The following is a 12,483-nucleotide window of genomic DNA, read 5'->3' on the forward strand; positions in this document are numbered from 1 at the left end:
ATTTCTTAATTAGACAACTGTCCAAACTTGTTTATATTGCAGCTTATCATGGCCACGTCACAGTCACCAGGGGCTAGCTGCAGCTCATCCCAGGTAGTTTTCTGTGCTATTCTAACACAGAGCCTCTGGCTGGTCATACAATCTTGCCCCTGCCATTCTTTATAGATTCTTATGCCATGCTTATCATCGTAGTATCTGAGCACCTTCTAGTAGTACATTAAGTGCTGTGCCTCATATGTGCTTTGTTCTCTCATCTCTCCCCCGGAGAAAAATTGTGTGTGCAGTGCAGGGCTTAGTTTTGGTAGGGTTTTTATTGTACATGTGGCTGTGTGTTTATATTAGAGAATACAGGTGAAGTGTGACTCACCCTTGGAGTGGTCTGGGATGGTCCTTAGTTCCTGCGGGATTTCTTTCGAAACTCTTAGACTGGCCCTTGAGAAAGTTCTGCCTGGCACACAGACAAACTTTACCTCAATTGTAAAGTGTTTTGTTGTGCCTGAGGAGTAGAGTTGTTGACCCCGGTTTTCATCCTGGATCTTTAGGTCGTCTTTTCGATATTCTGGTTCTGAGCCCTTGTGCACCTTTAAGATAAGGATGAGAACTGGATATTCTAGGGGAAGTCAGCATAGAGAGCAGAGGACAGATTTAGTGGTCTTGCGGTATCCCGTATTGTTGAGAGGCACTGCAGTGTTCTGTACTAGCTGGAGTTTCATAGGGGCTGAGGGCTTTATGCCCAGATATGTCACATTGTTGCAGTCCAGCCAAGGGGTGGTAAAAGCATGTACAACAGGGGCGAGGTCATCATCTGCCAAGATGGGGCAGAGTCTCCTAGCCAACCAGAGATGGTGACACAAAGCATTACTTGCATATGCTGCTAGGTAAGAGCCTAGGGTCCGGGAAGAACATAAGAGCCCTCCTAAACAGACTGAATCAAATAATTGTGAACCTTCAATCAGAGGAGACTGCATTGTGGCTGAAAACTCTTCAGAATGCTTTTCTCTGCTCCTAACATCACCTCTGTCTTGCTCGGGTTCAGTTTCAGCCAGCTGTTCTTCATCCATGAGCTGATCTCATCCAAGCACTGGGCCATCTTGGTGGTACTGGTGTATGGTGAAGGATAAATAGAACTGTGTTGTCGGCATATTGCTGGCACAAGAATCTATGTCCTCTTTATCTGTTCAGATGGCTCCGTATAGGTGTTAAATAAGACTAGAGAGTGAATTGATCCTTTTGGAACTTCTGTAGATGCAGCAGTGCAGTTTCCTGTTACTGTTTATGTCCCTACCGGATGGATTTAAACCATTTTAGAGTGCTCCCCTGGACCCATCATGTCTCTTAGGCAGAACTGCAGTATCTCATGGCTGGCCATGGGGAATGCTGCAGAGAGACCCAGGAGGCTGAGATTGGATGTCTGCCCTCTATCCACTGACAGCAGGAGTTCATCCAGCAGTGCCACTGAAGCAATTTCAGACCCATATCCTGCCCCGAATCCAGATTGTGCCAGGTCTGGAATATTAGCTTCAGTTAGATGGCCTGTGGCTAGCGACGCTACGAGCTTGCTCAGGAGTGGGAGATTGATACTAGACAGTGCCCAGCTAGAACCAACGTGTCCAGGGCAGGTTTCTTCAGTACTGGTCACACTATTGCATGCTTGAAGGAGGAAGGAAAGATTCCTTCTCTGACTGAGTCATTGGGTATTTTGGTCAGGAGTGGCACCATGAGTCTCTTTCATAAGCCTGGGGTGGGTTCAAGCTCCTTTAGGGTTTCCAGTCTTCCTTAAGGAGTGAATCTGCTTCACTCCCAGAATGCAGGCAGGCTGTTGTTGGTTGGGTACAGGTGGAGAGGGCCCATGTTGTTTGAGAAGCTGTTTGTAGTAAGATGAGGCCCTGAAACATAAGCCCTTGTATCAGAGGCCCAGTATAAGGTCTAAAGCCTGAGCTAAAGTAATGGTCAAGACTTCGCTAACATAAAGCAAAGTTAAGCTGTGAGCCAGAGGCAGGCCCTGCTCACAGAAACTGGCAAGGAAAGGGCTGATGCTGCAAGAAGATACCTAAAAGGTACTGGACACTAGATATCAGAACACTCCAATACTTTCACATTCCACATATATAACGAGGAACAAGCTGACCCATCCTAAAGACAGGGGCAAAAGGGTTATATGATGGATAGAGTTGTTTTGTTTGAAACAACATGTACAAGGTGAGAGGCAGCATCTTGCTACGTAGAGGGGTTGTACCTTGTTAAGTAGAGGGGTTGCACCTCAATATGTCAGGAGTGATGTGTAACTTGTTTGTACATCCCTGGGGCAGTGTCTTTGTCCGGCCTAGGGGGCAATGGAGTGTCCATTGTCAGGGAGCACATATGTACTAGCAGAACTGTAGACATCTGATCCGGGGAGCTAAAGACTGTGTTTCGTTTAACAATAAACTTGGCTGGGTGTCTTCGTACCTTATCGGAGTCTGTGGTCATTGGGGGTTCTCTCGGGGTCTGCTGTGTCAGCTATCTGCGCAGAGCTGGGGCAGCACACAGAGGGAACACATGCACATAGCTGACTGTTATCCACATTGGACAGAGCAGAGCACCACACCAGTGGCATCTGACAACACCATTCAAATGTGAGTGATCTTTGTAGCACAGCAGGATGATGGTTCTTTGCAGCACTTAGTTCTGGGCTCTGGTGCAGGCTGTAAGCACTCAGAATTGATTAACCTGTTTACCACCCTGGATAGCTCCTTAGGGCAGCTACTATGGAAGCTCATAGGAAGATTCTCTTGATCTGTAATGCAGCCTCAGCCTAGGCTTAAAGAAATTCTTTCTCTCAACCTTAATTTTCTGCCATCATCTCTTGAGTTTCTGCCCCTCTTCATTTGGCACAGGATGCCAGAAAACCAAGGAGATCTGTGTGGGTGATGTGAGGGGAGGGGCATTGTGTCAGTGGTTGAGGCTAGAGTAGAAAGATAATGATTCACCAGATCCTTGATTCCTTGTCCTGTGAATGGAGTGCTGCTGTCCTTTATTAAGCTTTGGAATTTGATGGAGTGGATTGCCACTTCTCTTGGCTGCTTTCATCTGGAATTGCTTCACTTCATCAGCTCTCTCTATTTGGATTTGAAAGCCATCTTTCTTCCTTGCTTGTACCTTGTCATTTCTTTAGCTTCTACTAAACATTTTGAGATGGCTTGCCAAGAAAAGCGTGATGTGGAAAAAAGCTGTATTTTATTAAGATAACTAATACTGGGCATGTAGCTTTAAAGATTGAGTTGGTTTTAATATTAAGGAAATTGTATCACTGGTGTGACTAAGGTAAAAATGATTCATGAATCTTTCTAACGAAAATTCATCTCCATGTCCCTCCCCTTTCAGGTTATCTACCTGCCTAGTCTTGTGGATAGAACAGCTGCTTCAGAGTAGTACTGAAACATGCTATTTTCTTTCAGATACATATGTCTCTGTGACATTGGTTGGGTTGGAACAGACTGTGAAGTAGAAGAGAACGCATGTCTGTCAAACCCATGCCAGAATGGAGGAATTTGTGACAGTCTGGTGAATGGATACAGATGTACCTGCAGGAAAGGATTCAAAGGTGAACTTGAAGGATGACTTTTTGAGCTCTGTTGTCTTCCATTTTATTGCATCTTAGTGCAACAATCTTCTTACTAAACTAAATGAAACATGAGGGATAATCTCAATACCATCCTCTGAAATTTAAAATTCGAGTGATATTTGAATTGAAAACAATCTGATAATATAGGCATGATACAATTATAGATGTAATTCCTGTCGAAAAATAGTGTTTGTAAGTCTATTACAAAGAGCAGGGAGTTTCTCCGTAATTATGGTTCAGACTTGTTCTCTATTAGAGCACCAATTTTGGCACTCCCTCTAAATTAAAAGCCCTTTCCACTGCAGACATTAGAGGTCTGACCTATGGCCTCCTCAGGCATTTTTCCCACATTGGAGGTGGTTGACACAATTAACTCTTGAGCAATGAGACTCGTAAGAATTTTCACCACATTAACACCTATTAACTATTTCCACATCTCTTGTCTTAAAAGTGGCTAATTAACTTAATTGAATAGGTCTTGACAAGGTTTAACGCACTGGACTGGCTTTTTAACCAGAGTATGTGACTGGTGAATTAGGAACATAAAAATGGCGTGTCCGACAGTTGACTTTGAAGGTAACCAAAACCCAAATAATTTAGGACTATGTCAAAAACACTTGAACCACAAGCTGGAAATGCATAGAAATTTAATGCAGACTACAGAGCACATGTTCTATGTACAGAGCACTCAGTAAGCAGATGGTCTCATTCTATACCCGATGAAGTTTTATAGTGGTTTTCAGGAGTAGCCCAGTGTGGAGAACATTGCAAAATACAGTCTTCCTGTGACAAAGGCAAAGATACTTGTGGAGATGGTGATATCTGGAAAAGTCATAATGTTCTTGCTGAGGCAAATGAAAGCACTCCTGACCATTTAGAGTGACCAGACGTCCCGATAATATTGGGACCGCCCTGCTATTAGGGGCTTTGTCTTATATAGGCAACTATATCACCCAGCCCCTGAAAAACAAAAGTGTCCCGATTTTTTACACTTGCTGTCTGATCACCCTGTGACCACTGGTGCTGTCAAGGGGCAGCTGTAGATCCAACCAGAGTCAGAAGCAGCCTCAGCATAGCGGGCTGGACTAGCTGACCTTTTGGAGTCCCTTCCAGCCCCACATTTCTCTGAATATGGTGTGCAGACTCAATCAATCACAGGAGCTTGCATTCTGAGCACCAGATATTTTTACCATTCCGCAGCAGTGGCATTTGCCACAGAAACGCATCCCTTGCTATGTTTCAGAGTAGCAGCCACGTTAGTCTGTATTCGCAAAAAGAAAGGGAGTACATGTGGCACCTTAGAGACTAACAAATTTATTTGAGCATAAGCTTTCGTGAGCTACAGCTCACTTCATCGGATGCATTGCTATGAAAGCTAAACTTTCACTTAAACGTTCAGTGTGTTGCACACAAAAATGAACAGCTTTTAAGAGTCTGCATGTGACTTGGCTTGGTTAGTTTCTTCTGACAATCATGTCACATACACAGACCTGGCCAAACATCAAAAGGGTGAGAAAAGAGGAAAATGAAAATGTCAGAACTGAAAAATGTAGCAGGAACGTAATGCTAGCAGAGGAGGAAGTAAAAGGATGGGAAGTAAGGGAATAATAACAGGAGAGCAAAATACTAAAACTTTCCCTAACCCCCAGCATCATGAGTATGGGGTCTGTCTGAGTGAAACAGACAGACTCTACCTCTCTCTTTTAAATGCTGCCATCTTTCCACTACTAAGCTGCTCACAGCCTGTCTAGGTCACCCAGAGGTTCCTCTCTAAACCTGCTATCTGCTCCAGACCCATCGCCCTGGGTGACTGACTGCTGTAGCCTCCTGTCCTCTCTCCTTCCCCCAAAATACCTCAGACTATTTGGGTCACAGTGATTTAACCACCTCTTGTAGCCAACACCAGGTAGAACAGCAGTGATCTTCCCCTCCTCCAGCATGGATTACAGTCCACTTCCCTCTGGATAATCCTTTGGATTATAATCTCTTCATTTTTCCTTCTTAGGTATAATAAGCCCTTAACAATTTTCCCCTCTGGTTTCCTCTTGTAGGAGTGAACTGCCAGCTTGTGCTGTCTCCCTGCTCTCCTGATCCATGTGAGAACTCTGGAATCTGCCAAGAATCTCCTGACTCAGAGGGCTACACCTGCCAGTGTGTTGCTGGCTGGGAAGGTAATGGAATGGGGAGGGACACTCTTCCATTCTGAGTTTAAGCAGCAGCATGACTGCAGTTGCATCACTGGAATCTTAACCTCCAAGGTCTTGTTCTAAAACCTTTCTTGTTTCAGGTCAGAGATGTACAGTGGATATAGATGAGTGTGTGTCAAAGCCTTGCAAGAATCATGCTGTGTGCCATAACACTCAAGGCAGTTACTTGTGTGAATGCCGCCCAGGCTTCACTGGAGGAGACTGTGATAGCAACATTAATGACTGCCTTTCAAGTGAGTGCAAAATGGCTAGTTCTCTGAAACAGGCAATTTCCTATTTGCCCTAGAAACAACTTTGCTGTGGTACTGATGACTGCTATTGGTAGATGCACTTAACAGTTTCTGTTGTTATCCTTTATTTCAAACATGTTCAACTTTGTGAAACTTCCATTTTTGGAGCTGAAATGCCCTTTGCTTGCTCTCTGATGGAAGCTGGCTGTAGTATTTAAAACAGTAGGAGTTATGCTCAAGTTTTGAATTTAAAAGTGTAAAAATGTTCTACACACATTCATAAGGGACACCATCAAATTGAGATTCACATCTGTCTGAAAATGTTGTGCCTACTGAAGTGAAAGTAACGTCTTAGATAGCCAGAAGTAAAGAAACTAACTATACCGTCAGATTTTTCTCTTCCTGAACCCATCCTTTATAAACGACAGAGGAACAGAAAAACACTTCATGTTTTTCGGGAAGATTTGTGTTTAAAAGTTCACGTTTTACAGCTTTACAGAGCTGTATCATAAACTGAATTTTCTTAAATTAGTGAATTATTTTAAAAATTGACAATGTCCTTTTTAAGAAAGTTTCATTTTTTGCAGAAATAACTCAGACAAATAGCAAAGAGCTAAGCTTTCGGGGAAATGATTTAAATGTATGAAGTTTCCAGATAGGGTTCTAAGCATGTATGGTAGTAATGTTCACCCAAGGGAGATTAGTGATTCTCCAGATCCATCTCTCAAATGCTGTTGCAGAGACAGATTTAGCATCTCTGGTTCAGCCTCTTCTTTTGAATGCCTTCTTCTGAACAAAGAGATAGAAAAGAGTCAGTATTAATAAAATGTTATTTTGATTTGGTGTACCAATCTTGTAGACTTGTCTCCTGGAATGATGGCTTTAGATGGTTAGCTCTGTCCCTGTCCTGGACGCCAATGTAAAATGACACTTGTATATGCTACATTTAAAAATGTATTTGTCTTGCCTGTTTTGATAGTTATAAAATTTCTCTCAATTCTTAAGTATTCTTCCCTGTCTCATGGTAAAGTCAGGAGATTTGTCTAACACATATCCCTATTCATTAAAACACACCCAGCAAGAAATTAAGAGACTTTGCAAACTTCTCCAAATGAAGTGGGCTATGGTAGTAATGAAAACTTTCCTCCTGTGGGGCCAAGAGTGTTTTTAACCCCAGAACCAAATAACCTATCCAATAGTGGAGCCAAAGTGATGAGCTGAGTCCCCTGAACTTGTTTGTAGATATGCTGAGCAGACAACTGAAATGTCTAGCTTTCAGCTGCAGTCATAAAGGGCTGGCTGCCATAGGCACAGTCCTTTATAGCTGCCAAGGGTCTGGCTTTTATGTCCTTGTCTCTGCAATAGTCCGATGAGCTTTAAATGGGTGCAGGTGCTCCCTCTTACACTGCAGACTTTAAAGATATGAAGATAATTCTCAAATGGTGAATCCTTGGATGCATATTGTGTAATCTTTAATTCCATAATTAAAGCCTCTGTCTTGATGCACCTGCACAAGAAGACAGAATACAAATTGTACTGATGTTTAGTATTTCTTCACTAGAGTTTCTAACTGTGCAGCCTTAATTTTGCTTTTCATTTTTGAAATGGGTATTGTGGCAGCATAGATCAATTCCCTATTGTGCTAGGTGCTCTCCAAATGTAACAAAGAAGTTCCTTGCCCCAAAGATCTTACAGCCTAAATATAAGGCAACAGGTGGATGCAGGCAGGGGAGCACAAGAAAACAGTGAGCATGACAGGCTGTGATCTCAGCACAACAGCTGTCTAGCCGTTACATTTTTTCTTAGGAATAATGCCAAGGAGGGACTTGAAGGATGATGAGGTAGCTTTGCAGGTGGCTATGGGAAGCTCCAGCCATATGTCAGGGGCTGCATGGAAGGAAGAACGAAGGTGCTTGATTGAAATTGTAAGAAGTGTTGTGAAGGCTGGCATCTTTGGCAGAGTGGAGGTGGGAGCTGACATCTCAATGGCATGAGAGATGAAAGGTTGGCTAGGGTTAGGCCTTGAAAGTGATGATCAGCAGTTTGCTTGCAATGGAAAAGGTTGAGCCAGTGGGAGGGAGACAAATAGAGGGATGAAAAGGTCAGAGCAACTGATTTAGGAAAATGGTCTTTGCAGCAGCAGCACTGTGAATGGACAGAAGGGGGGGATTGTCCAGGCTGGATAAGAGAAGGTTGTAGGGAATGAGTACCTGGACAAGACTTTTAGCTATTCTGATGGATAGGAAAGGGTTGAGTTGAAGAACACACCTAGGTTATGGATCTGAGTGACAGGGAGGTGCGTGGGTCTTTCAGTGCCCCTATGGGGAGCACCCTGCCTCAGTGCTGCTTCTGAGGGCAACCTTACCGCACTAGACAGCAGCATGGGTTATGCTGGATCAAATCTCAGCACAGATGTATTCAGAATCACAGTGTCTGAGGAAGGGGTTTTGTTGTCTAGAAGCCTGGACAGAGCGCTGTCGGGACAGAGAAGCTACCTTTGGCTGTGTTGTCTGTTTATAGAAGTTTGGGTTGTGAGGGGCTAGGGTTGAGATTTAGTGCTCATGAAGGGAATAGGACCAGAGCTTGGGCATTGATTTTGTTTTGGGTGAATGAGAACCTTGTAAAATAAACCTAAATTCCCAGAAGTATTTTCTTGATCAGAGCCTCGTGTAAAGTTTCGCCCTTTATGGGATAATCCTATAGAATTAATGATCTGGAGGATGGCGTGGATTGCACCCTCAGCAAGTTCGCAGATGACACTAAACTGGGAGGAGTGGTAGATATGCTGGAGGGTAGGGATAGGATACAGAGGGACCTAGAAAAATTAGAGGATTGGGCCAAAAGAAATCTGATGAGGTTTAACAAGGACAAGTGCAGAGTCCTGCACTTAGGATGGAAGAATCCCATGCACCGCTACAGACTAGGGACTGAGTGTCTAGGCAACAGTTCTGCAGAAAAGGACGTAGGGGTTACAGTGGACGAGAAGCTGGATATGAGTCAATAGTGTGCCCTTGTGACCAAGAAGGCTAACAGCATTTTGGGCTGTATAAGTAGGAGCATTGCCAGCAGATTGAGGGACATGATCATTCCCTTCTATTCGGCATTGGTGAGGCCTAATCTGGAGTACTGTGTCCAGACACAAGAGGGATGTGGAAAAATTGGAAGGAGTCCAGCGGAGGGAAACAAAAATGATTAGGGGGCTGGAGCACATGACTTATGAGGAGAGGCTGAGGGAACTGGGATTGTTTAGTCTGCAGAAGAGAAGAACGGGGGGGGATTTGATAGCTGCTTTCAACTACCTGAAAGGGGGTTCCAAAGAAGATGGATCTAGACTGTTCTCAGTGGTACCAGATAACAGAACAAGGAGTAATGGTCTCAAGTTGCAGTGGGGGATATCAGGAAAAACTAGGTTGGATATCAGGAAAAACTTTTTCACTCGGAGGGTGGTGAAGCACTGGAATGGGCTACCTAGGGAGGTGGTGGATTCTCCTTCCTTAAAGGTTTTCAGACTCAGGCTTGACAAAGCCCTGGCTGGGACGATTTAGTTGGGGATTTTTCCTGCTTTGAGCAGGGAGTTGGACTAGATGACCTCCTGAGGTCCCTCCCAACCCTGAGATTCTACGATTCTATGAATTCAAATTATGTCCCTGATATAGATTGGGTCAAAAAAGTGTGTAAAAAGGCACTTGTTTTTGAAATTTTATAGCCCTTTTGCATAAGTGCAGCTGAACCTGGCCCTGCCACGGTATTTGTATATCCATTGTAATACACAGTGTGTTGTTATTGCAGATCCCTGCCAGAATGGAGCTTCGTGTGTGGATGGGGTGAACTCTTTCTTATGCACCTGTCTGCCTGGGTTTCAGGGGGATAAGTGTCAGACAGACATAAATGAATGTCTGAGTGAACCATGCAAGAATGGAGGCACCTGCACGGACTACGTCAACAGCTACACCTGCAAGTGTCAGGCAGGGTTTGAGGGGACCCACTGTGAGAACAACATTGATGAGTGTACCGAGAGGTAAGTATATGTTTAAATATGGAGGGAGGGAGAGAATAGAGACAGAATGCTGTCCAGTGGCTTAAGGCAGTCGTGTTCAGGAACAACCCTGGGGACTGCTGTTTTCCTGCGTGGTGGTGCTGGGACAAGCTTGAGCCTCAAAGACCACAGATGCTTGCCTAGCTTGTGCTTGCAAGAAGGCTATGCTCTCCAAAGGTACCAGCTCATATAGAACTACACGTCTGGGTCTGTGCTTATTGTGCAAGTCCAGGTGGCAAATCCCATAGTTCAGAAGTTTTGGCCCACTGTTACCAGTTACCAGTAGGCTGTGCGCCTCGTGCATGTGGGTATGAATATTGCTCCCTTCCATTTTGTGATCAGTTCCTGCTTGATTCCGCTCAGCAAAGGAGCTTTGGTTGGTGACCCGGTTCCACAGGGAGACACACTTCCAGTGCTGTTGCATTTAGTTAATCTTGTCTCTCTTGTACTCAGCTGAGAAGCATGCATCCTAGTATATTAAGGGAATTGGCTAAAACTTATTGAACCATCCACTTCATATTTTTGAAATACAATGGGCTACTGGGAAGGTACCAGCAGTCTGGAAAGAAAATGAGTTTACATTTACAATGGAGGTTTATGCATAAGATTGCCACATGTGACTGGGTTTTTTTTGGTTAGGATTGCTTTATTGATAGAATTACTAAATTAGTGGATAAAAGGAATGTCATAGATGTAAAATAAAGTATTTGCCACTGTCTCAGTGTAACCTGAAAAATTAATTCATATTGTCTTGGATAGGATCACTGTTCTATGGATTGAAAAGTTAAGACTAAACAAATGAGATTGATTAACCCTGTACCAAGCTGTGGGGCGGGGAGGGTTACTGGTGGGATAATACAGGCATTGGGGGTGGGCCTGATGTTTTTTAACATGTTTGTGAGGAGGGAGTTTGTGAGTTGTGATTGTGAAGAGGGAGTTTACCACTATTGAAATGTGCAGATGGAGCTAAAAAGGAGTTGCCGATACTGAGGAAGACAGGGAAAATACAGACTGAACTAGAGAACTCAAGGTTACGGACTGAAAACAGTGGAAGCTAATTAAAAAATAGAGGCACTATTAAGAGCTTATGAAGAGGCAACTAGGAGGCTTGGGACATAACTCCTCAAATGTTGTATCTGGAAGGGTGTAAGCATCAAGGAGAGGAACTGAGTAGAACTAACTTGGAGTAATGGGACCAAAATTAAGAGAACTTAAACTGGGGGAAAATCTTCCTGAAAGATGTATTAGTCAGCAGCTCCCAAACTTTATTGGTTCATATACATGTGACATTCTCCTCTGGTGTTATCTGGACCAGTGATCTGCTAGGTCACTCCAATCCTTGACTCTGGGAGCCAGCCTTACCCTGCTCTGCTGTGAGAACCCCCCACTCCTGGGCTGTTCACACACGGCCTCTGGCATGTAAGCTGCTCCTTGGATTGTGCAACCGAATGACACTAGCCAATATCTCTGGCCTCAGACACAACCCTAGGAACCTCCGTCTTGCAGTATCCAGTTATGCTCACTGAACACTGCAAGCTTATATGAGTTCATCAATTTAACAAATAAATTGACATATACCAGGCTTCTTATCCCAAGAGGAGTCTCCGACATGCTTCAAACCAAATGCACTGCTTTAGGTAGAATAAACAAACAAATGTATTAACTATGAAAGATAAATTTTAAGTGATTATAAGTCAAAGCATAACAAGTCGGATTTGGGCAAATGAAATAAAAGCAAAATGCATTCTAAGCTGATCGTAACACTTTCAATGCCCTTACAAACTTAGGTGCTTCTCACTACAGGCTGGCTGGTTGCCCTTCAGCCAGGCTCTCCCCTTTGATCAGCGCTTCAGTCGCTTAGTATAGTGTCTGTAGATGTAGGTGGAAGAAAGAGAGAGCATGGCAAATGTCTCACCCTTTTATCATGTTCTTTCTTCCCTCTTGGCTTTGTCCCCACCCCCCTTCAGAGTCAGGTGAGCATTACCTCATTGCAGTCCCAAACTGGCTAAAGGAAGGGGGGTGACTCACTCGAGAGTCCAACAGATTCTTCTGTTGCTGCCTAGGCCAGGGTCCTTTGTTCCTGTGAGGCTGGGCTGGGTTTGTCTCATACCTGCCCTGATGAGGTGTGAACTGCCTCTCTGCTCTTGGAGAGTTTTTGCCTGGGCTTATTTTAAGCCATAAGGATACATTTTCAGCCTCATAACTACGTACATGAAATTATAACCTATAAACTTACTGTAACAACAATGCTCAGTGCATCATGAAACTTCTGAAGACAGCCAACATGACAAACTTTGCATTGGATACCACACAATCATTTTACAAGGATGAACATGGGGGTGCTGGGTGTTCCCCCGAGGTACAGAGCGTCACAATGCCATCTTTTTTAAAAACAAACAAACTTAC

At 43.9% G+C, this 12,483-nt stretch overlaps 1 protein-coding gene across 2 annotated transcripts in view; it reads left to right on the forward strand.

Annotated features, from left to right (window-relative positions):
- The window catches only part of NOTCH2 (notch receptor 2), a 131,066-nt gene that overhangs the window by 87,166 nt on the left and 31,417 nt on the right, over positions 1 to 12,483 (forward strand). For both annotated transcript variants that reach the window (XM_048861935.2, XM_048861934.2), the window contains exons 14-17: positions 3,438 to 3,583; positions 5,656 to 5,775; positions 5,892 to 6,044; positions 9,831 to 10,059. In XM_048861935.2, the coding sequence (XP_048717892.1) occupies positions 3,438 to 3,583; positions 5,656 to 5,775; positions 5,892 to 6,044; positions 9,831 to 10,059 (648 nt within the window). The remainder of the gene's footprint in view (positions 1 to 3,437; positions 3,584 to 5,655; positions 5,776 to 5,891; positions 6,045 to 9,830; positions 10,060 to 12,483) is intronic.

Source organism: Caretta caretta, chromosome 8, assembly GCF_965140235.1.
Source record: "Caretta caretta isolate rCarCar2 chromosome 8, rCarCar1.hap1, whole genome shotgun sequence".
In the NCBI taxonomy this organism is placed as follows: Eukaryota; Metazoa; Chordata; order Testudines; family Cheloniidae; genus Caretta; species Caretta caretta.